Source organism: Ascaphus truei, chromosome 7 (genome assembly GCF_040206685.1).
Source record: "Ascaphus truei isolate aAscTru1 chromosome 7, aAscTru1.hap1, whole genome shotgun sequence".
In the NCBI taxonomy this organism is placed as follows: domain Eukaryota; kingdom Metazoa; phylum Chordata; class Amphibia; order Anura; family Ascaphidae; genus Ascaphus; species Ascaphus truei.
Genome location: NC_134489.1, coordinates 69,807,798 through 69,832,873, shown reverse-complemented (window position 1 = coordinate 69,832,873; position 25,076 = coordinate 69,807,798). Strand labels below are relative to the sequence as shown.

The following is a 25,076-nucleotide window of genomic DNA, read 5'->3' as shown; positions in this document are numbered from 1 at the left end:
GTACAGGCTATGTTGGATATTACATGTTAATATACAGATGTAACTACCTACGTTAAACATGCCTGCCTTTTCTCTATTTTAATAGGTACCTCTCAGTGCTTCAATGTCTCCCGTTCGTCTGCACGCCTCTAACCCTAACCTTTATGCAGATGTCGAATTTCCAAATCCTCCAAGCCACTTAGCCGACGCCATGGAGTTTGCAACTGATTACACCAAACTGCAGGAAGAGTTTTGCTTAATTGCACAGAAAGGTAAATTCACAAAATCAGAGCAGAATATTGAAGGCCCTGCTGACCATAATGCTAATAAAAGTTCTTGTAAAATACTACTATTAAGCACACACTAAATAAGTTATGATGAGTAAAAAGGTTTCAAACTCTCCGCTGTATAGCATACAGCAAATACAAATATCACTTGTGAGCACACTCACACGTCTCAGACAGGTCTGCAACCCTGCTTTATCTCTTAGCATACAATGCTTCCTCTGCAGCAAGGGATTCTGGGAAATAACATGCAACTGAGCACACAGTGTTGTCACCTTTTAGTTTTAAGCACAGTCACAATGAGCGATATTTACTCATCAGTGCTACACCATAAGACACCTTCTGGGGCCGGAGGATACTTTTCAGCCCATTCAAGTGTCTTGTAGTGTCGAAAAGTGTCTTATGGAGTAGCACGGCTCAGTAAACATGGTGCAGTGTGACTCCATCCATCCGCGGGGCTTTCTGCTGCCCAAAGTCACAACACTTTTTTACCATACTATCAGTCACCTTTGCTGTCTTTAAAAGAGTTGGAGAGAGCACGCAGTAGGGTGGGGATCATCACAAGAGACATATTGACGGTGGGGGGAGTGGCAAACATGGTATCTCCCTCTTCTCTCATCCTCCCTAAGTCCACATGGGTCATAGAAGAAGTAGAAAGACCAACAAACATTACAAGTGGATGCTACTCTCCAGGTCCCCTGACTCACCAGGCCTGGTACAGCAATACATAGTTACATTGTAGGTGAGGTGGAAAAAAGACATGTGACCATCGAGTTCAACCTATGTTCAATTTAGTTGCCAATGTCTGATGTCACTGTTTTCAACAAGAGTTTGTACAGGAAAAGCTCCCTTGTTCCATCGTTAACTGTCCTTTAACAGGCAAGAGGTTGAGTAAACATTCTAAAGAAACTAAAATAAGCAAATGCTAGTTTCAAATATTCTTACGCTTGTTTAGGGGCTTAAAATATTGTGGGTTTTTGTGCAGATTAACAGGGATTGCAACGTTAAAACAATTCTATTTTGAGTATTTATAAGAGGTACTTTACCTGTGTGCTTTTATCCCAGACTCATTAAATGCCACTGGGCCACTTAACATGATGTCAATAAATTGACGTCATGTTAATATTCACTGAGGACAATAACATAATGTTAAGCCATGTTTTCTCTCCCGTAAAGAGCATAGTGTTAACTAAAAAGTATATTAGTGATAATGAGAGGCAAATGGGGTGTTATCATATGATCCACTGTTCACTAAACTCTATTAAGGTTAACGCAGAGAAGTAATGTTACGTTAGTTAAGTCAGAGTTAAACCTGATGTTACTCCCATCCAGACCCTGAAATAGGGCTTTTGTAGTGTCTGGATGGGTGTTAGGCTCGAGTTCGCTATGATTTAACGAACATAGCGTTATTTACGGTGTTATTTCCTTCTCCTCGTTCCACTTCAGCGCAAGCCCTATTTCGCGGTCTGGGCAGAAGTAACACCAAGACTTAATTAACATCATGTTATGTAAGTTAACATCATGTAAACGCATTGATAACGTGACATTAATGCAGCAGTCCAAGCTGACGTTTTTTTTAAAATATATTTATTAATTTTTTCCCCTTCAATATTGACATCAATATAATACACACAATGATAAGTAATTAGCTAAGTTGCTGATCGATCCATTCTCCTCTGATCGATTGGCTAAGATTCGGCTTGGGGGTTCACTAATTGGCTGTCAGTGCAGCATAAGAGGACCCAAGATGCTCTATTATATTCTGCTCTAGTTCTATGGGGAAGATCATGTGATCAGGCACTAGATAGGATTGGTGCACTGCTAGAGAGAGGGCAGGGCTCAAAAAGGTGTGTGCCAGAGCCTGTTTCGGAAGAGGAAGGGGATGTGGCTTTGTAAATGGTTGCTATAGAAAAAAAATGCTTGTTACATTATAATACATTAAAATTTTAATTTTCTCATAGTACAGAACTGATTGGTTAAAAAAAAACAAAAAAACCACATATAGGATATTGATTTTTCTGCAGATTTAAGCCTGTGCGAATGAGCTTTAGTACAGCTGTTATTTTTGCATGTAAGTAGCATAGTGAATAACACGTTAACTCAGGAAATATAATGTCTATTCTGGTTTTAGGTAACAATACTTGTGTGTCCTTTATTAAGAGTTAAGTGAAACTCCCACCGTTTCTTCCTGTGCTTTTGTTATGTCCTTTTTAGTGCACTCTCTTTTGAAGTCTGCTTACAATACAGTCGCAATCGAGAAGGAGAAGATGAAGCAGATGGTCTCCGAGCAGGATTATACCAGCCACAACACACAGATTGCACGTCTCAGACAGTCACTCTCTCAGGTATTCTCTAACGTAGGCTTCAAACAGCCCAACCTTTCCACATCCGTGCAGAGAAAGCTGATTAGTAACAATCCTTCCAAAATATCAGCCATGTGCTCAGTGCAAAGGGAGGCCTGTTTATCTTTCCATTTCAATGTTCTGATCCTTTTGAGGATTTAAAAATACAAACATAAATGACCATTTGCAGTGAGTTGAGTAGTGGTCGCGTGAGACTGGCAGAATGGTGCAGGAATGTAATTGCTATTATAAGAACATCATGACTCTGTCAAGCTTTATCACTTCTATTCATAGACATTGTCTAATTGGCAGATTTGTCAAGTCTTGTTTTCAAAGTCCAGAGGGAATACACACATACTGTACGTCAGGGCACTTCAACTGGCGGCCCGTGGGTCAAATTATGGCCCGCAAAGGATGGGGCCTTTGGACTCTCTGCCCCATCTAATGTAATAAGGCAGCTACGTGCAGTTTTTCACACTGAAACGCACTTGTAATTTAAGGTAATCAGTATCAGATTTTCCATTAGGCCTGTTAGGCCCGGGCCTAGGGCGGCAAAATTTGGGGGCGGTCCCATATGCATTCACCGCGCTCTCTGGCCTATCAGACCTAATGGAAAGACACTTACATGTGTCGTCCGCCTCCTTTCTGCCGCCCTCCTGCTCCTTTGGCGTCCCAGCGTCAAATGACGCTGCACGACATCACCAACGTGGCGTCGCGCGGCGTCTCATTGCCATGGCAATGTAACGTCGCGGTGTCAAATGACGTCGCATTTCCATGGCAATGCACCGCCATGCGACGTCACGTTTGTGATGTCCGCTGCGTCATTTGACGCTGGGATGCCAAAGGAGCAGAAGGGCGGCAGAAAGGAGGCGGCCGACACAGGCAAGTGCCTAGGGGCGGCGGATTTTGAAATCCGCCACTGGTGGTAATGTAAATATATACGGTACAGAGGTTATAAATGCTGGGAAAATGTTGAAATATAATACTTTTTAGGTATCTAAAATGAAATTGCAATAAGCCAATTACCCTTCTGCTCCTACGGTAAATGCTTTCCGACCCGGCCCCTTTGGAGTCTTCAGGATATCCCTGCTTCAGCACAGGTGGCTCAGTCTTCGTCTTCAACTGTGGCTGATTGAGCAACCTGTGCCGAAGGATTTCATTCAACTCCAATATGGGGTATCACCCCCCCCGTACATGTCTATGGCAGCTAACGCAGGATGAAGCTACGACACCTCTTATCTGAATTAATTGAATGTCACTGCAAGTGTTCGGCAAAGAACGACTTAGTAGGTTGACAAACAAAGCCAGTGTTTGCCTGAGATTTTTTTACATTTATTTTTTTAGCTTCTATTAAATCAGTAAAAATACAACTATCCCATTGCGCTAAACATTAAGCGGATGATTGATGTTAGTACACGTGTCTTTTTTTTTAACCTCAGCATTAATGCAACAAGACTCGTACAGCAAGATTTATTCATCGACATAAGCACTTTTGCTCCAGATAACTGCCATTTAAGTGGCAATAGCGCGAGAAAAACTGCTTGCACCACTTACTAACTTTAAATGTTAATGTATGTAAAGTTATTGGCTGTGTGATGGAGGTTTGTTTTGTATATTTAGCAGCTTTCGTTAAAAGCGTTGCAGTCGAGCATATGCCACTAATATATATGGCTAATAACTACCTCTGCATTATTATTATTGCTGCTGTGAAGCGCTATGTACATAGATGGTGCTATATAAGCAAAGATATACATATATACATAATGATCTTTTTGAATGTATGTACTGTATGAATTATTATTCAGGCTACAGTGCTATGATACTATGAGCATGAAGTTCAAAGCAACTATATATAGCTATAAACACTCAATTACAATATGGCCCATACTTACTAAGCAGTCTTCTGTCATACGACACCTTGTCTTCCAGCGCCAGTTGGTGTCTAATGGGAGATGACTTGTGGGCCGATTACTTGTCTGTAAGGTGTCCCCCAGCACCGGACGCAGTCGGACGGCTCTATATCTGTTCTTTTCAATAGTACATTATTATTCAGTTAATTCACCATTTTGTTATTTTGTCTTTGATTTATTAGGTTATGTATCAAGATCCATGACTTACCATTTGGCTGAAATAATGTTGAAAGAGTGATTTTAGCGTACAAGTCTCGTAATGTTAATGTATGAAAGATGTTTGTGTCACCAGTCTTCATGGGGAGTGTTTATATGGAGCAACTGGAGGATTGGGGAGAGTGATTACTTGATGCACTATTAGTAATAGTAAGATTAAATTTAAGATTTTCCCTAGCATAGTTTTTCTTAAATTGCCATAAATAATGTACCCAGTCTGTATAATTAATCTCTATCACATTAATCAAAGTTGAAAGATAAGGAAACTGAAACTAATTTTACAAATAAATCAAGTACAGCCAACCTTTTTTTAAATGTAAAAAAAAATAAGGAGTGCTCAGTACTGCCATAGACCATCATATTTTAACCCCAGGCATTCAAAATGAAACTTCTCCCTTCATCCCTTCCCTCTTCCATATTAAAAAAAAAAATGATTCCATGGCCGGCGTTCTCTAAGCGCTGACGCGGGGTTTTCCACCTCAATCCGGTGTTACATGCCATCGACGTAAAAAAAAATCATGGTGCAATACCCCATAATGGCGCTTAGTGACTCCTCCTCTCTTCTATAGCTGGTCAATGTTTTCTGTCTTGAGCAGCGTGTGTAGTAAATGATGTGTTCTTGGTATTTGACATCACAGACAAGTGCACAGTGTAAGAGTAAGTTTATAATAGTCGAGTCTGTTGTTTTTATTTATTATTTAGGCACTGAACAACAATTCCGAACTGAGAACTCGACTGACGAGAATACATACAGAGTCTGTTATTTCGGAAAAAGTCGTTAGTGTCAACATCATCGCAAGTCCTGATGAGGTACCACCCTGGATACATATGCTGCATGTGTTCGTAACGTTTCTCTTGCATGGAAACACTAGCACCGTTTTATTTTGGGAATAAACAACCGCCAACACATAAGATACGCCCATACATTTGTGATTGATTATTCATTATTCGTTGATTACACCTTGTCTGCTCTGGTTAATGTTCCCTTAGGTAGGGGAAGGTTGAAAAACAAAGCAATATTTCATATGTAATATTGTTAATAAATGAATCGCATTTTTTCAAGCTAACAAACTTGAGAGAGGGGTTCCAATGCCTGGCAGTGATTTCAGGTCCGAATTTTAGCCCACTTTTAGATAGAAAAAAGAAAGTCTGACTTTTACAAGCAAAATGTGGAGTATTGTGTTCATCGAGTCCCAGAAAATAGCTGAGTAGAACCTAACACAATTAGACATTGTAGTATTGAAAAGCCAAAGGCTAAAAGTCAACTTCTAATCACGCTCATTAAATTTACTTTAGGCATATACGCCAATGGGAAACATATTCTGTATATGTGACCATATATGCAGGTCCAGATTAAAATAGGTCTCAAATATATTTACACTTACGGATTACTGAGTTGTACACAAAAGATCCGTGGCCTTGAATAGTGTTTAATTTGTACAAGACATTGGCGTGCACACTGTACTTTTTGAATCTGAGCTTGTTCTTTGCCCTGGCAGTGTGTTTAACCTTCATGTGATAAGTTCTATTTAGTACAGACTTCGTGGTAGCGTTTGTTTACATTTTACTTAATGCTATTTTGACGCAGTTAGATTTATTACCCCCGTTTTATTTATTTTGGCTTTACTTTTCCGTTTCAGTGACAGTGAAGTATTTAATGATGAAATCAGCTAGTACTAAATAAAACATAGATATCGAATCATTCCTTTTTCTCTTAAAATAGGGCAGCTAATGGGAATTCTGTGCAAACTGCTTTCATCATCACTTCCTTAGCTGCAAACAAGGCTGAAATAGGCTTCAGTTTACAAAAGATGTTAAGCATATGGTCCACTTAGACATAAGAGCTTATAATGGCAGAGAATGTGTAATATTGGTAAACATTTTCACTTTATCACTCCAATAGGTTTTGTTAAGTGGGACTTCACTTTTACCTCCGTAAGTCTGGTTAACCAGGGGGTCATTTTTATATCTATATTCCACTTCTGTTTTTGTAACCATTGCAGTTATTATATCTTTAAATCCCCTGTGTGAATATTGTGCTTTTTTGTTTTTGTTTGTCTGCATTACTCTTTCTCTATCCCGCAGAGGAAGAGGAAGTTAAGTATCATTAATTTAAAGGACCATATAGTAATTATCAGCGTCTAGATCCTGTAGCACCATAAGATCCTGTGGGCCATAAGACTTGGCTTTACAAAATAAATATGGACTTCAACGTGTAACCCACATGCACTTTTTGCCAAAACAGCACCACTATTTTTAAATCCTCCTCCAGATGGGTAATATGGATGATACGCAGACTATTTTACAGGGTGCTTTAAACAAAGGAATTTGTATTTGTTTTTAATTAATATTATTTCTCAGGGTGTTTTTCCTTTCCTTGGTTATCACTATTAATAATTAATCACCTTGGTCTATTAGTACGGGGATTGAATTGATCATCAGCCTTTCTTTCCTTTTTTGTTTGTTTTTCCTTTTGCTGCAAATTGAGACCCCCGGGCTCACAAATAAAAATATATTGCCTTCTTTTCTTATTGAGATCTATGTTACAGGAGCACAGTGTGCCAGTCACAAATTGGATAATCGTAGACAGTGCTAAACAAGACCTTATAGGTAACGCCAGGGGTGGCCAACTCCAGTCCTCAAGGGCCACCAACAGGTCAGGTTTTCAGTCTTCGACCGAGCCACTGATTGAGCCACCTGTACTGAAGCAGGGATATCCTGAAAACCTGACCTGTTGGTGGCCCCTGAGGACTGGAGTTTGCCACCCCTGGGTTACACTATCTCCCTTCGAACAAAAGCATACATCTTTGCCAGAGACCGGGCATACATATTTATCATAGAAGCTTCACTGGAGTGGGCAACATCTCCGTGTTTGAGATTGAGTTAGAAGTCCCAGTAGTGATGACATTTATATGATTTACAGGATGGATCAGGTAGTGGAACACAATTTTCCAGTAGGGACTGTGATGACTTTCCCATCATTAAACAACTTGTCTTGGAACAAGCAGCACAGATTCTGTTTACGAAGCACCTTATTCAGTGATTACTTAACCCTACAGTATGTTCCGGCAGTGAGTACGAGTACTGTAGGACAAATGTATTTTTTATCAGACATACTGTAAGTAACGGCAACAGTGGGTGCAACCTATATCTCAACTTCCCATTCACACTCGCATATCACAGAAATCACCCTAAAGTAAATACAAATACCACTTTTGGTGCATTTGCATGTCTCAAACAGATCTGCAACTCCGTCTTTCCCCATTGTCGCTTAGCACAGGGGTGCACACACTTTTTTTGTTTGCGCCCCCCTGTCTGCTCTCCCCTCTTACCTTTTCCCCGGCGTCATCTGACGTCACGGTGTTATGTGATGTTGAGTTGCCATTTGACCCTGTGGCGTTATTTGACTCTACGGTCACCAAAAGCCGCCGGAAACACGGTAAGGGATATACAGAGGTCTCGCGTGCTCCCCCGGCATTAATTAAAATGTTAAGGGAAATAGCACGGGGCCTCTGTAAGTGCCGCTCGCCCCCCTTCCCTTCCCCCGACCCCCCAGTTTGCGCACCCCTATCTTAGCAAACAGTGCTTCCATTGTAGCCAGGGATTCTGGGTAATGACCTGCAAATGAGCACAGTGTGTCACTCTTTTACTTATGATCTATTTTAGCATGGTCCCTATAAGCTAAAGCTATAAGGACCTAAAAACCACCCTGGTAACCAAGACAGCATATACAGGTGCAAACTAGTCATGTTGGATGCAAATTATAGTCTCAAATGTGTGGTGTCTATTTTATTAGCCATGTAAATATGACCTCGTATTTCTTTTTCTGTTGTGTTTGTTGTAGCCTCGTGAGCAAATCCACGTCAATCTGCCCTTGTCCCCCCAGCAGGTGCCTAATGAGGGCAGGTTGTCTATGTCTGAATCAGTGTCTGAATTCTTCGATGCACAAGAAGTACTCCTCTCAGCCAGCTCTTCAGAGAATGAGGTGGGCACATTGACATTTGCAGTCTCAGTACATCTCCTGCCTTATACATTTAAATGCAGGCTTTCCATTTTCTTTTTCTTTGTATATACATCAATGCCCATTCCAGCAGTATATTTTAGGTTCCCTGTGCTTTACCTTTCTTTGTATATTTTTTCAACAAACAACACTGCTGGTTGCCGCTATATAGCTATACAAGAATATTAAATATATTGTTGCCATCTCCAGCTGCATTTCAATTGCAGTTTTTTTTACACAATTGGAACCGGTGGAGCTGCATGGGGCTATTCCTAGCTCTAGGTATCCCCTGGATCCCGAGATATTTAACTTTTTATGTGCTGGTAAAATTAAAGATGGCTGCTGGGGTCATCCAGTAGGAAGTTGCAATGCGCTCTGGTGAAATTGTGCATGCCTATTGGCCCGTGGGAGTAACGCTTTGATGACAATCATATTGGTCTGACAAAAGGGAGCAGAAACACTGGAACATCAAAAGGTAAATCTCTCAGGAACCAGGGATACCTAGAGAGAAAAAGAGCATGGTTCAGCCCCAGGGTCCCCTGCATTTGATTATGTGGAAAAATAGGAAACTTCAGACCCTACTTGATTCTCGACTTTCTTTCATATTTAAGCCTTATCTCTACCCCAAGCATTTTTTAATCCCCATACTGTATTAGCCGCTACCACCTTTGCTGGGAGACTATTCGACAAATCCACCTCCTCTCCGCAAAGTGCTTCCTTACATTTCCCCTGAGCCTGCCGCCCTCCTGGTTCAGTGCATGATCTCGTGTTCCAATATCTCCTGCAACACTTCCTTTGGCCACAATTATAGTGGCCGCGTGCGATGAAACGCATGACGTCACACTCCTGTCGCTCGTGCGAAACCTGCACTGAGGTCCGGGGAGGCGTGGCTGTGATGTCACATGAGCGATTCGCCCTCATTGGCTGAACCTAGCATGTGACCTGGCTGTGGCGCGACAAACACAAAATTGTTTTTCTTCTCGAATCGCACACGCGGTCGAGCTTCATCGCTCGTGGGGTCGCGCGCTCTATGGACGACCTCATACAGAAGGGGTCTGTTTGCGCCGCGCATATGCCATCGCTGCCACTATAATCTGCGGCCTTAGGCCGCGCTTATAGTGACGCTGACGTCACGCTGCGGTTGCAGGAAAAATCAAATTGAAGTGACTTCCAGCAATCCCAACCAAGCCGTCGCATCGCGCCTTCTATAAGCGCATGCAACGGCGTCAATAAATTTGTTTTGACGCGACGTCGCTGTCCCCGGCACTATAAGTGCAGCCTAAGGCCGCGGCACTGAGCCCCTACAGCCGCAATGAGAGCGGCTTTAGTAGGGGCTCGCCTACTTTTCCGCATGCTTGCGGAAGCGTAGGTCTTAGGAAAATTTTAAATGTTCCCGCTTGCCGGAGCGCAGGGCCGGTCACGTGAGCAGTTCGCCCAATGAGGGCGAACCAGCTCTGTGACGTCACTGGCCCGCCCGCCGACATGCCCCCGACACGCCCACGGATGGCGCGCTGTCTAAGGCCAGGGAAAGCACCCACTTTCCCTCAGCCTCAGCGCGCCTCCGCACGCCAGCAAGAACCATGGACGAAGCCTAACACTCACCCAATAAATATCAGTCGCAAAACAAAAATATATGCCTACGGGCAGAAAAAATTCCCCCCACCCATCCCAGCCCCTCCATTGTTTAACAAGCACTGTATAAGCTCTCTTTGAAATCTGGCATAGTGCATATTTTTCATGGAATTTCTACAAGTGGTTTTTTATTTGAAAAACTCCTCTCTTCTCCCACATATCCAAATAAAGAAGAACATCCTGAACCTAGATGGTCTACTTTATTAAAAACTAAACTTGCCTTTTCAAATATACTTCCCAAGGAATCACCAAACGTTATAAAAGAAAATGGCTTTAGCCAACAGACTAATATTACTTTTGGCCTCTTTAGAACACGTACGGCTATTGAAGCAGTCCTATGCTTTCCCAGAACGCCGGCCCGGTTTATGGCAGTGATGCTGTTCTATCCCCCGTTGCCGGCATCTCTCGGAAACTGTCAATTAAAAAATGTTCATCGGTTCTGATATAAAAGTAATCTTTATAAAAAATCTGCTAACAAAATGAGTGGAATAGGGAAAGATTAGCAGTTTCATGAGGAGATCCTTCTCATTCTCGGATTTATGGGTACCATGGTCTCAACTACTTTTTTGCAACCTCACTCTTATCTCCTTGTGTTTAGGCGTCAGACGATGAATCGTACATCAGTGATGTCAGTGATAATATCTCAGAAGACAACACCAGCGTCGCAGACAATGTATCCCGTCAAAGTAGCGTATACACGTTATTATTGTTTACATTGAGATAAACAGAGGCCACTTCCATATGGGTGGTATGATGGTATCCATCCATCAAACATGCACCAACGCAAGATGCTGTCTCACCACAGGCCGCAATAAACTGATGGCTGTGATACGTTTAATGGGATCTTCCATGTACCCAGATGCTTTGGAGAGATTTTTTGGAATCCATACACAAAATGTCACCCCCCCCACCCCCCACAGTTATTGCTTTGTCAAATAGCTAAGAGTGAGGAACAATCAAATGCTCCCTTTAAAAATAATATCTTATTCATTTTGGAAGCCAAAGCAACTATTCATGTTTGCATATAAATAAAAACTGTTCTAATACTAGTAAAGTAGAGTCTGAGTGCCTGAATTGTACGGGTTTTACACAATGCTTTTTTTCTTTCTAAAGCCACTGGACCCCTTTTCTTGCATATGGGCGATAAAAACATGGCTGAAAAGATAATTCCCAAAACATAGGATAATCCGCCATTCGGCTTTTGTTGGAACGCAAAAGTATATGTATTCTACCGGACTAGAAGTACCCAAGTCATGGCCATATTGAATTTTTCATAGAAATATATGAAAATGTTACTATAATGAAAGAATATTGTCATGGGCTGATTGCAGCTTTAATTGTAGGTATATTAATGGTGGCATCATTTTTTAGCTCCTATATTGAAATCTGTAGTACGCTATGGTCTCAAAAGGGAATATAATTGTTGATCTCACCAAGAATCCATTTAAAATGTTGGAACTCTGTGACTACACATTGTTTAAAGTGTTGCAGTGTTGAAGAGGCAATCCATGCCATTTTTTTTGTTCAGTTTTGTTAATTATCTGTATACAGGATTGAAGCTGGGGTTCTTCGGAGCTGAACCCCATTAATTTCAGCTTCCGGCGGCCCCCTTGCTGCCGTAGATACCTCCGCAGTGGGAGCTGGTGGCCACTCCAGGGTTCACATTATGGCTGATTTTCAAAGCTCCTGGGCCCTGCGGGCCAATAGGAAGCTGAGACGTCACTGAGTGCGGCTTCCTATTGGCCCATGTGACTGGGGGCTTTAAACTGCAGAGAGATACCAGCACCCGCTTCGGAGGTAAGTATCTCCGGCAGCAGGGTGCCCCCGGAGGCTGAAATGAATGGGGTTCAGCTCCAGGGACCCCCTGCTTCAATCTATTTTTTTTTAAAAATGAAAAAACGGCTTGGATTACTCCTTTAACATAATTATTTGTTCACTTTGTAATGTAAATGCTTTCATCTATATTGGTATATTTTTTGTATCTTAAATTCATGGCAATGTAGTGTAACAGAACATGCATGTAAAGATGAGACTGTTATTTTCTCCGTTCAATAGACACCCCCCCCCCCCTCCAGTCTATTGGTTTATATTGATTTAAGAAAAGGGTTGCCAGGTGTCCAGCATTGAACCGGACTGTCCTGCATTTGGACTCTCTGTCCAGTAAATCACGTCAAGGGGGCGGGACCAACGCACGTGATCGGAGCGCGTCCTGACCCAGAATAACTCCCTCACAGAGAGTTATATATGAGCATTAGCTCGATACTAGCTCGTGAAGGCAGAAACCGTGCTGATTTCTGACACACCAGGCATTAGCAGATGCGTGTATGTTGACACAGTTTAGCCACGGTTCCTGTCGTTTTATGCTACCAGTACCTCATGCTGTTTTTATCTGCATCTAAGTGTTAGTAGACACTACTTGTGATCTACATTTTTTCTACCCACTGGTTCTACAGCCATCTGTTTGTCTGCTTACAATAGACACCCCCCCCCCCCCAGGAGACTTGCGCTGGGGGAGCTTTCAGTGAGTGTGTGTGATCTAACACAGATATGGTGCCTTGATATAGTAGCACCATCCAGGGACCCTAGCAGTGACCTGCTTTTATGGATTGCCTCTAACATTGGTAATTGATGACTGTCCCTGTATAAGTCTACTGTGGTGTGTACTTACCTGGTTTACTTACCTGAATATATAACGATCTGGTACACATAACACCAGTCACCACTACCTATAAGCTAGACACTTGATTGACACAGGTGGCTGTATCTGTGATTTACTTACTATATACACAGATACCTGTGGCTGTTTACAACATCTGACTTTACCCTGCACATATCATCAAGGGTAACAGCCAACACTTTACACTTGAGGTCTGGTGTTTTTTACTTTCGCTGCGCTTTTTTGGCCTACTAGCACCTATTTATTTTAATTGAGTTAAGACTCTAATAAATGGTTTTTTAATAAACTCACTATACATATTACATCCCACACTACCTCTTCCATTGTATATTGTGCACTGTTGAGTGCTCTCCGCTGGGGTTCTGTTTCTCTACTAGTACTAGTCCATATCCACCCCTGATTGTAGCACCACAGACTTTACTTTTCCAGCAGTTGCGAGGGTATATTCCTTCCCTTCCCCCTCCCCAGCCTTTCCCTGAGTTCGTTGGTAGTAAGATAGCAGACGTTGTACAGCTGGGAAAGTTTAGGTAAGTGGGAAAAAAGTTTAGGAGAGATTTCTGCTTTAAGTTCCTGCTATGTTTATGCCTCAGGCACTGAAAGGAAGAGTAGGAAAGAAAAGTGTGTGTGTGTGTGTACCCCCTCACATTTCCACACTTACCCACACCATTGATATACACTCCCACACCACACACCTTTTGTAAAGCACCGTATACACTGTGGGCTCTTTATTTATTTATATTTACATATTTACATACACACACACACACACACACACACACACACACACCCCCCCCCTCACATTCAGGGACTATTTAACACCTCTAGTCATACATCACACACTACATAGGGGGAGGGATGAGCTCTAGTCACATTCCAAGATGCACTGTTTTTGAGTAAAACCCTTGCTTGCTTTATTCATTGTAACATCGCCAGAAGAAGAGATCAGTGTATCTCAAAAGCTCACACAAATAAAAGCATTTTGTTAGCCACAGAATGGTATCGTCTATTCATTTTTGATTATTAAAGCTCGACTAACACGGTACTGATACCTCTACATATATATATTTATTTTAATACATAATAAATTCACATGTACACTAAACTCCAGGTATGCTAAACTTCAACTTTTACTCCATACTATACTATTAATCCATGCCACTTTGGGTTTGACCTTTTAGGAGTGCCTTACTACACTAACATTATATATAGCATTGCTTTGATCACAACTCCTATACACAGCTTGCTTAAAGTTAAGAAAATCAAACTACGATACTTAAATTAATTAATGTTATCTGCCCTTTTATCCAGTTCTCAATGGCGAACTATTGGGAGGTGCATTTAGGACTGGAAGACGAACTTGCCTCCCAGCTCCATCTCCCGATTCCAGCAATATCAACCTCTGGAATATCTTGAAGAATAATATTGGCAAAGACCTGTCGAAGGTCTCTATGCCAGTCGAACTAAATGAGCCACTCAATACTTTACAACACCTCTGCGAAGAATTGGAGTACAGTGAGCTGTTAGACAAGGCTGCTGAGATGGACGATCCTCACGAACGTATGGTATAGTAATACCCCTTGTACATATGCTTGTTTTCTACAGATGCTCTGGGATATAAATTAGCTTTTTAGGCATCAGAGAATATCATACTGAATGGTGCATTTACCCTTGGTAGGCTGCGACCTCTGCAATGCGTAGGGGATTAACGATGCAGACCCACTAACTTAATCCAAGTCAAATGTAGTTTTACAAATGTCTTCATTAGTAACCTACCAAGTGATTAGAATTTGTCTTAATTGGTATTAATTTAATTTCACAACACAGCTCACATATAAGGCTCGAGGCAGTGGAGGCATAAGACATCATATTAACAAGTGAACTGTCTGTAAGTAGCATTACGAATTAGCACAGTTTAATAAATATCTGCCATAATCTTAACTTATGTGAACACAGTTACACTAATAGTACTTTCATTAGTTATAGTGCTATTTGTAGCAGAAGATAATAATATAAGTTAAATATGCTGCTTTTGCATGTTATCATTATTGTGGCTGGTGGCATCCTTGGGCTTTAAGCGATACCTGAACATCGGTCAGGGTTATACTTATATTATGTACTGTTTCTTACAGGCCCTTATTGCTGCTTTTGCAGTCTCAGGATACGCCGCCACATACTACCGAGCAGGCAGCAAGCCATTCAACCCGGTGCTTGGTGAGACTTACGAATGTATAAGAGAGGATAAAGGATTTCGATTTTTCTCAGAGCAGGTGAGGTCTTTAAATGCACTTGAACTGTTACAATTAATTTGAATAAGAAGTTAATTTTGGGGCTATTCAATTGACTTTTGAAGGGTAAACTGGAATACTGCCAATCGGGACATTATATCTCAGAAAGTCCCATTGAAGTCAATAAGGCCAGGTCCATACTACCGCTGACCGCACGGAGGCGTCTGGGCGGGGTGCGATCACATTGCCTAAAGGCATTGATTGTGCCCATAGATTGTGCGGGTGGCAGCAGGAGGGGGCGTCTACCATGGCCCGCAAATGCACCCGCTTCACGCGGGTGACGTCACAACCTTCGCACGCCTCTGCGCGGACGAAGGCTGTATGGTCTTAGCTTAAGAGCTTGCGTGCGATAGTGCCCTGATTGGGACTATCACATTTTTTTGATAAATAACAATCTTGGCACCATAAAAATGTATATAACACCTTCTTGGTCCCTCTTAGATCGGTGATCCAGATCACTGCTTCTATATTCCCAAACCCCCAAAACAGCTCAATAGATATGCACCAGAAAATAAAAGGGTAAAACTGCGTGACTCCTGCAGCAGCCAGTGAGGGCTAGGCCTTGCATTATAGTTCCATTCCCCTCACGGATTGGCTCGTCAGCCATTTTGATTTTGTTATGAATCAGGAAATCCACCTACTGGTTCTTCTGGGTGGTCCCCATTGTAAAAAAATAATTGGTGCTGCCTCCCTAAACGTTTCTTGTGTTGTAGTTTGACCCATGATATTCTCCTGATATTTGTTAGTATTGCCATAACAGGTAATAATCTCAATGTGTTCATTTTCAGGTTAGCCATCACCCACCAATTTCTGCCTGTCACTGTGAGTCAAAGAATTTTGTCTTCTGGCAAGGTATTTATTAAAACTTGTTTTATAATCAGTATGTTAGAGGAAGTAAGACGGCAATACAAGGAGAGCACAACAAATATTATAAACACCAGAGTAGCTTTAGTATGAAAGTTATCAGTGGAACGGTATAGGGTTTCTGCCTGACACCAGTAAGAGGAATGATTTTACCCACTGCTGGTTTTTACATTGGTTTAAGAGACTTTAAGGCACCATTTCACAGACCTCAAATTTGAAAACATTTCTTTATCACATTATTTGAACTAGATTGTCTCTGAGTCAGACGAGATAGGCCCTACAATTGCGAAACCCCCTGGTTTGGAAGCTCTTATTCCCCAAACTTAAATCAACATGAGATGCAAGAAAAGTGGATGCTGACAAGGAGCTTTGAGCCAATCGGTAAAGGTGCCCTTACTGTGATTGGCTCACTGTCAGGAAGCAGCCTGGTAGCCATCTTTGTAAAGGGCAAATGCAGTTTTCTTCAATATTTACCTTTTCTTTTAATCCGGGATTCAATTCTATCACAGAAGTCTCCAGGTTCAGATAAATAAAAGGAAGAAGGGAAGATCTATGGCAGGATGTTGTGGGTGGATGTTTTTCAACCCAATTTTAAACCATCACTAAACTGTCTTTAATCTGGAGACACGTGGTCAGATTAGTAATCTACCATCACTACAATTAAATGTAACATTGAATACTATGCTTTTCTATATACTGTATGCTGAATTATTTGCCTCTAATTGTGTTTGTGTGTTTAAAACTTGAGCAAATATACTTTTCCATTTTGAATCATTTCATATGTGTTCATTCTTTTTGAGGTATGCCAGATTATTAATAGTAAATTTTAACTTTCAGATATCAGATGGAAAAATAAGTTTTGGGGGAAATCAATGGAAATATTGCCTTTTGGAACAGTGAATGTTAAACTTCCAAAGTAAGTTTTATTTTGTCAAATTAAGTTTGACTCTGGGTACATGGATAGAAACCTCTATTAAAGGTTCAATAAAATAAAAACACAACCACGTGACACCTAGTCTACCATTTTTTATTACAAGGTATTTTAAAATGAATACATTGTATTTTAATTTTCTTGTTAATATAAGCAACCACGTATAATTAATAACAGTGAAAGCATAAACAGTATTATTGTTCATAGAAATACAACAATCAACAGTTGGTAAGGATCTTACTCAACAGTATATACAAATACGGGGGAAATGAGAAGTCAGAATGAATGAATTAAGGGTAGGACAAAAAAATTATTATACATTTTCAATCATTTTTATTTACTTGTTAGGGGCTCATATCTATCTGGAGAAAGAATGCTACACCCGGGTTACGTTATGATGCAGGTCTTAGAAAAGTTGACACCTCTAAGGTATTAAGAATATGTTAGGGTGGGAAACGCAAACAGAACAGTAAAGGCATTTTGAATAACTTAATTGAGTTTGTTTTACTTAGTAGGATTACACCTTTAGAATCAAAACCATGGATAGCTAATAGCAGAAACATATTGTATTGCTGCATGTACCCAGTGAATTCCTCACTGTCTAGTCTGCATGTGGATTGCTGTGTGAAAAAACGATTTTATACTCTCTACATGTCAATAGGACAGGTGGAAACCTACTAATTAATATCAACACACCTCTATAATTCATACCAGAGAATATGGTGGATGCTGAACATGCTTCAATATGCTAAGAAATGTTTCCTAATCTTTCCCATTTCCAACTCATTGAAATAAGTCCTAAATTCTTAGAACCTTCAAGCAACCGGTAATATAATGCATACAGTACGTGCATTACCTCTGCAATGCCAAAGAGGTGGACTGATTGCTCTGGCACTAAAGAGCTTAAAAGTAGCTTTAACATACAACTGTGGAATCAAAGTATCATGTAACCTGTTGGTCAAATAACAAGTGAGGTTTCGCCATGTCATCGGTGTGTTTCTCTCCAATTTCCCCCTTTCCTTACATGTTAATGATATACTCATAATTACGTGTGGGGCTTTTTCTTTGTACCGTAGATATGGAGATTGTTACGTCTGGAACAAAGTTACAACTTGCATACATAACATCCTTAGTGGAAGGAGATGGATAGAACATTATGGCGAAATTACCATAAGGAACACAAAAAAGAGTGTTTCTATGTGCAAGATGACATTTATTAAGGTGAGGATTCCCGCATACAACATCATCAAGCTGCAAATAAAAGAAAACTTGTAGCAGTCGTACATTTCCTTTAAAAAAATATATATTTGAAATCACAATGGAATTTATTTGTCAAGGTCATTTGAGCAAAATTGGCACAAAGAAAGTTATTTCCATTTTGATTCAACGCTTTCATGTACTTTGCCCCAGTTTTAAATTCGAGGAGTGCCTAGGGGAGGATTTACATGACATAAGATGTATCACATTCTGCATCATTATTTCTTTCTGTGTTGCAAAAAGACCCTGCCAGCCTGTGTCACATTTCTTAATGTCTTACATTTAACAGAACTACCGGCAGATAATAGGGGTGTGTTAAAGCAAAATTTGAATTGATTGACACACAGACCTCAAAGGTTATGGAGTAGAGAAACTCGTTTGATTCCCCGTGCTAGGTTAGTGTATCTGACTAAGCCACGGGCAATCCCAATGTAAGCTCTTCCTGACTTAGATTGTAAGCTCTGTGGGGCAGGGACTCCTAATGTTACTTTTATGTCTGAAGTGCTTATTCCCATTACGGTGTTAAATTATGATGTCACGTGTATGACTGCTGTCAAGCACTATGTACATAGATAGCGCTATATAAATAAAGCTATATTTTCAACATAGCGAGTACATTGTAGCTCTATATACTGTAAGATATTTGGTCGATCTGTTGAGTTACCAGCCACCTTTTCTTCTTTTTCCGCAATGTGAGGAGAAACAGATTTCACTCTAATGATATATTAGAAGCAGCACATGGCTGAAACCCATCGTGTTTCTCAGTGATGCTCAAAAACATTGCTAAAGTGGAGAAATGAAAGATGCCTCTTCAAAGATTTAGCCATTTCAATAGAGAAGCTGATAAAATATATATTCTAGCAATTTTAATCGGCAATCAATCAATGCACATTTCTCCTCAATTACAATATATGTTCTATCTTCAAATTTCGTATGTTTGATACAAGTTTCTTAGGCAAAATAGACTAATGTCAACAGCTTCATTGGTGCATTATTTATTTAGACATGACGCTAAGACCCACTAGGAATTAATACATCTCGTTATATATATATATATATATATATATATATATATATATATATATATATATATATATATATATATATAATGTATATAGGTGTGTCAAGTTGCTCCTCCATGTCACTTATTATAACCATTTCCATATGATTTTGTAGAGACAAGTGGGACAACATTTTTTCCCAAGTACAGTAGTTTAATAAATTAACATCGAGAGAAAAATTTTAAATTACTCTTAATGTACATGTAATGTAAAATCCCGAACAGCTCGATATGTCCCCATTAAAATCTAACCTTGATAAATAGGCTTTCAGTATAAATATTATATATTCGACATCCTGTACAGTGTAGATGTAGTATTTTTATTTATTAACAGTATAATCTATTATCCATATTTGAAGCGTACTAAATGCCATCCTGCATGATTTTATGATTTTAATGACCACATATATGCTTCACCGACGAGTTTGGAATATGTATTTACTATTCTGCAAATGCCAAATCTGTTGTTCGACATGATCATTTTACAGACCGCATCATGTACTATGCGGCAATGACGCAGAATCAGAGGAAACTTCCAGTTAATGTAATGTCTTGTTTTCATTATAAGGGGAATTATTGGAGCTCCAATGTAAATGAAGTTCATGGGGTTGTCATGGATCAAGAAGGAAAAGTTGTGCATCGACTCTTTGGAAAGTGGCACGAAGGGCTGTATTGTGGGGTAGCCCCAGCAGCAAAATGCATATGGAGGCCAGGTGAAGATTCTGTAATATGTGTCATGTGTGAATTCTACAAACACTTCTCTTTCATGACATAAACACTAATCAGGAATACAGAAGCAAACCGGTACAAGCTTTGGCATGCCAGTGCAGTCCGGAATATTGTGAAAATACAGAACACGGTGCCATGCGGTGCACAAGGAATTTGCTAAGGTTTACTTAAAGTGAAGCCCTTAAATGTTATTGTTTGTTGGAAGGACTACCACATATACATGTTGTTAATCTTTATAGTTGTACAACAGTGTAATAAACATGCTAAATTAACAGAACACTGGGCCAAGATCTAACATGCAACTTCTCATGAACCAAACTTCAGCACTGTGAGAAATGGCATGGACATGAAATGAGCAGTGTTGAGGGACCATTAAAAAAAGATTCAAGAGGCCCCCAATGATACATACACTCCCCCTTTTGTACAATTTAAATAATCTCAAATCAGTTTGCTGTCACTTATTCCTGAGTCTCCGGAACTTATGAAAAGAATAAGTCACGCCAACAGCACTTCTGTGGTATTGTGTGCCTATGTATTATGCCCCAGCAGTGGGTCCTCGAATCTGTCCCAAGGTGTTGAATGTGTAATAAAGCAGTAATGAAAACGTCACTGTGAGTATACAAAAATACACACAATAAAGCAAAGGTGCAGTTTCACGTAGCAAAGTTTATTGGGGTTTTAATAAACTTATTGTACTTGGTATGTCACATCTTCTACGCCATGCAGTCTATTTACTAAAGCCTCCTGGCTGCAAAACTAAGGGAAAACCAGGGCAACAAAAATCACCATCATTATAAACAAATGGATTCCCGTTCAAAGCAAATGCTGTTTTGCGTTTGAAAAATCTGGTGCAATTCTTTTGCTTTGGTTCCTGTTTTGCAGACTTTAGTAAATAACTCTGCATGTGAACAAAAGCTTACTTTTTGTATTGAACCCAAACAGGGCACCACCAATACAAAACATACTGTGCTTTACTCGTACTAAACCAAGGAATGAAAATTGAGTTTTTGATGAGTTGAGTTTTTATCCCGTTATTAAAATAATTCACACTGGTTGCCTTTTTAATCTACATTTGTCCAGAACTGTTAACATTCAGATGAAAGATGTAAATTGAAGAAAATGGCCAGGTTCTGAAATTATAAGAGGAATAATAATAAGGTAACAACAAAGTGTTTTTGATATTTCAGGGTCCATGCCAACCAACTATGAAGTCTATTACGGCTTCACAAGGTTTGCCATTGAACTCAATGAGCTAGATCCAGTGCTGCAAGATTTCCTTCCAAAGACAGACGCAAGATTCAGGCTAGATCAAAGGTAAGTATGTTCTATGACATTGATTTTTACTATGGTCACATTACAAGTTATGTCTCAATGTCAATACGAAAAGCTGTGGGCACAGCATCCACTCTCATGAAGTATATGTAGTGAGCTGTGTGAATAAAACCCTGCTTGTAATGAATTAAAGAGGGCTTTGTGTCCAGCGCATTGAAATAATGCTACACAGAGGCCTAGAGTCATCAAATTGCGTCAGCCACAAAATGCTGTATTCTAGCCAAATAAAATGCATTATTTTTAAGGTGCACGTCATCAACATTGTACCGCAAAAAATTATTCAGTTTTTACCACATCTGATAACAAATATCGGGACATGCACATCAATGACTAAATACTGCAAATGTAGCCAGGGCCGCCAACAGAAATCATAGGGACCAGGACAAATGAAAGGAGCAGCCCCCCCCCCTGACCGATTTTCAACAAAAGACAGGTGACTGACTGACTGACTGCCTGCCTGGGTGGGTGGGTGGGTGACTGGATCGGTGGGTGACTGAGTGACTGCCCGGGTGGGTGCTGCTTCCTTGCCCGCCAGACGCTTCCCCCCGTGCCCTCGATATCCCCGCGGCTACTGCCTGGGGCGGGAGGTAGGCGGCTGGGGGGGGGGGGCAAGACTGACGAGCTAATTCCGCGGCGGGCGCGGGGAAAGCGGGTTGGTGCGTGCGGGGGAAGCTGGGTTGGCGCTTGTGGTGGAAGCTGGGTTGGCGGGCGCAGGCTCGCCACGGCGCTTCCCCTCCGTCCCACGTGGGGAGCGGGCCCACAGGCACATGCCGGACATCCTGCTTTCCCTGCTCATGCGTGCTGGGACCTCGGCTGCGCATGCGCACGGGAATAGCCGCCTATATTTTTTTTTTTTTTAATAAAACGAGCAGGGCCTGACTCACGGGGCCTGGGACGCCAGCCCCGGCAGACCCCCCCTGTTGGCGGGCCTGAATGTAGTCATTATGGTGCCAGTCCTAACACCAAAAAATATCGCTTTTTTTTCTCCAATCAACTACTCTAGGCTAGCGTTGGCCCTACCTTGCCTATGTATATATAACAGGCCATTATATGTGATAACATATTACAAATTACATTTGTTACATGATATTCACCTCTTAGTATCCCAAGTGGTCAGCTAGTCATGGGTCCCTACCTACCACCCCCGGGGGGTAAACTTGTACCACCCCTCCCGCGTGTCCTAACCCCTCTCCCCGGAGTGGTAAATCTCAACCAACTCTCCCCCTTCCTGGGGATCCTAACCAACCTCCCCAGGGCAACTACCCCCAACAACCAGCCCCACTTACCTTCCTCTCCCCCTTTAGGGCATTTGGCCTATAGAAGTAAAAAAAATATATAAAAGTAATAGACATAAAACACACATTAACAAATAATAAGTAACAAGATATACAAATTAATAAAAATGAATTGTTAACATAAACCCATTGATTGTCACTGTGGCTATCTCCGCCACCTCAATGGGAGCCTAGATAGCCACATTTGCAGTCAATGGAAGCCTGTAATAAAGGTTTCACACGTGCCCTGTCACTGATGAAGGCCGTCATCTTCAGGACTGTGGCTCCCAGGAAGCAATTCTTATTATGGCAAAGTCTGTTGATGAGATGCAGTGTTTCTACTATTTCAAACAGCCATAAATATTAGCAAAGTGAACATGCATCATTTTTATCAAGATAAATCACTGAAGCAAAGACTGACTGCACAGAATTTGTTAGTCAAATTGTACTTGCTTGTAGTATGACAGATAGTTGTTTGTTTAGAAAGATAAAAAAAAAAAAAAAGTGTAAGAAGCATGAATTTGTGACATAGAAGCCAGATTAAAGATTAAACTTGAGGTGTAAACGCAATCAAACTCTTGTGCGACTTCTCTACAGATGCAGCTGGAGTTTATGCTGTATAAATGACTACATCAGTTTTTAAAACTACTGTTGGTTGTGTATTTTACAAAGGTTAATAATATATGAAAAACGGAAAAGGCATTCACATATTCGATTAAAGTTTAGAGTTCTATCAATCGTTCGGTCTCAAGTTGTGAATTCATTCAATATGTTTTTCAACCTTCTCAGTGAACCCAGACACATGTAATGTTAGGCAGGACCAAGGAATAAACATTTATGACAATGCACTTGGACTACATACAAATGACATGGTTCTACAATGAGATGGTTGAAAACAGCTACCGTAGACATGTTAAAACAAATCACGTGCAATGTACCACTTGTCAATTTTAACTTTGACTCACTTAGATTACTGGAAGAAGGGGATATAGAAGCAGCAGCAACAGAAAAGCAACGAATAGAGGAACTCCAAAGAAATCGGAGAAAATTCCTGGAAGAAAACCATATAGAATATATACCAAAATATTTCCGGTGAGTCTATTCGTGTTCTGAGGTCCAGATACAATAAGCTCCGTTACATCAGGGCAAACCACGTTAGATTACCTAAAATAGGAACGGACATCATTTTCACGGAGTTTGACCCATATCCGCAGAGTTAGTTATATGCGAAAACGACAGCTGTTTATCTCAATAGCAGAGGGATAACGTCAGGTTTAAGTAAGCCCTACATTATGTTAGCTTCAAATAACCTGACGTTACTTCCATCCAGACCCTGGAATAGCGGTTTTGCTGCAGAGGGAAGGCTGTACCTGACAATTTTGGGAAATATGCTCATTTAAATCATGTCCATTTCCTTGGCGGTGTATGGCTCCTCCCTTTAGGATAGAGCTCCTTACCAAGTCTTCCATTAGCATAAAGGTATAATAGACCTCATTGAAGAGTAGGTGAAGTGTTTATGGCTGACAGAAAGAGATATGTGCAAGTGTTAATATTCACACTATGGTATTTGTGCACCCACAGTTTACCTTTATAATAAAGGAACTTTGTTACTGGCTTTGGCCAGCTTTTAATTGCACTAAATCACATATGCTTCATTATTTTAACCCATTCAGGGCAATTTCACATACTTCACAAAGTTTAGTCCATAGGACAATAAGAAATTGCATATATTTAGTGTAGGTACCTGCTAAACGGAGTTTACCTTGATGAGGTTGACAGGCTTTTGAATCATGTTTCGGTCAAAAGATGCAACCAAATGATTCCTTTGTTACACAGACTTAGGTTCTAAATGTAAAAATGCCACTAGTATATTTTAGCCCAATTGGTAGGAGCGCAGGAATTGTTCTTTGTTTTCCTTAAATCATTTGCATACACTTTGCAGATCCCAATTAGCATATCCCCCAGGTATCTCAGGTGTGTTTAGGTTTATTCGCAGGTATTTTGCCACGTGTTGTATAAAGGAGTGTTTGGGAAGGTATATAAATCACTTGGTACTCTAGAAAAATAAGCCTCGACACCCATATTTCAGGTTCTGGATGGGAATAACACCACCTTTAGGTATGGAAAAGAAGTTATATCAGTGGCGCTCAACACTGTAATGATCAAAGCAATTCTAATAGATATTATAAAATATATATTATAAAATATACAACCAGAGCCACGGAAATCGCCCGTCTGATTGGATGCTCCACGTGGTAAGGGTAAACATGTAAATATACAAAGAAATCAAATCATAGCATAATA

General features: G+C 40.6%; 1 protein-coding gene across 5 annotated transcripts in view; it reads left to right on the top strand.

The window, feature by feature from the left end:
• Positions 1-25,076, top strand: part of OSBPL6 (oxysterol binding protein like 6) — a 176,137-nt gene that overhangs the window by 141,657 nt on the left and 9,404 nt on the right. For 3 of the 5 annotated variants that reach the window (XM_075608978.1, XM_075608975.1, XM_075608980.1), the window contains 13 exons: positions 86-251; positions 2,478-2,608; positions 5,434-5,541; positions 8,576-8,716; positions 10,962-11,049; positions 14,349-14,602; positions 15,170-15,307; positions 16,114-16,177; positions 17,027-17,105; positions 18,197-18,341; positions 20,006-20,150; positions 21,354-21,480; positions 23,742-23,864. In XM_075608978.1, coding sequence (XP_075465093.1) covers positions 86-251; positions 2,478-2,608; positions 5,434-5,541; positions 8,576-8,716; positions 10,962-11,049; positions 14,349-14,602; positions 15,170-15,307; positions 16,114-16,177; positions 17,027-17,105; positions 18,197-18,341; positions 20,006-20,150; positions 21,354-21,480; positions 23,742-23,864 — 1,709 coding nt within the window. The remainder of the gene's footprint in view (positions 1-85; positions 252-2,477; positions 2,609-5,433; positions 5,542-8,575; positions 8,717-10,961; positions 11,050-14,348; positions 14,603-15,169; positions 15,308-16,113; positions 16,178-17,026; positions 17,106-18,196; positions 18,342-20,005; positions 20,151-21,353; positions 21,481-23,741; positions 23,865-25,076) is intronic. The other 2 variants (XM_075608979.1, XM_075608976.1) reach the window with 2 other exon arrangements.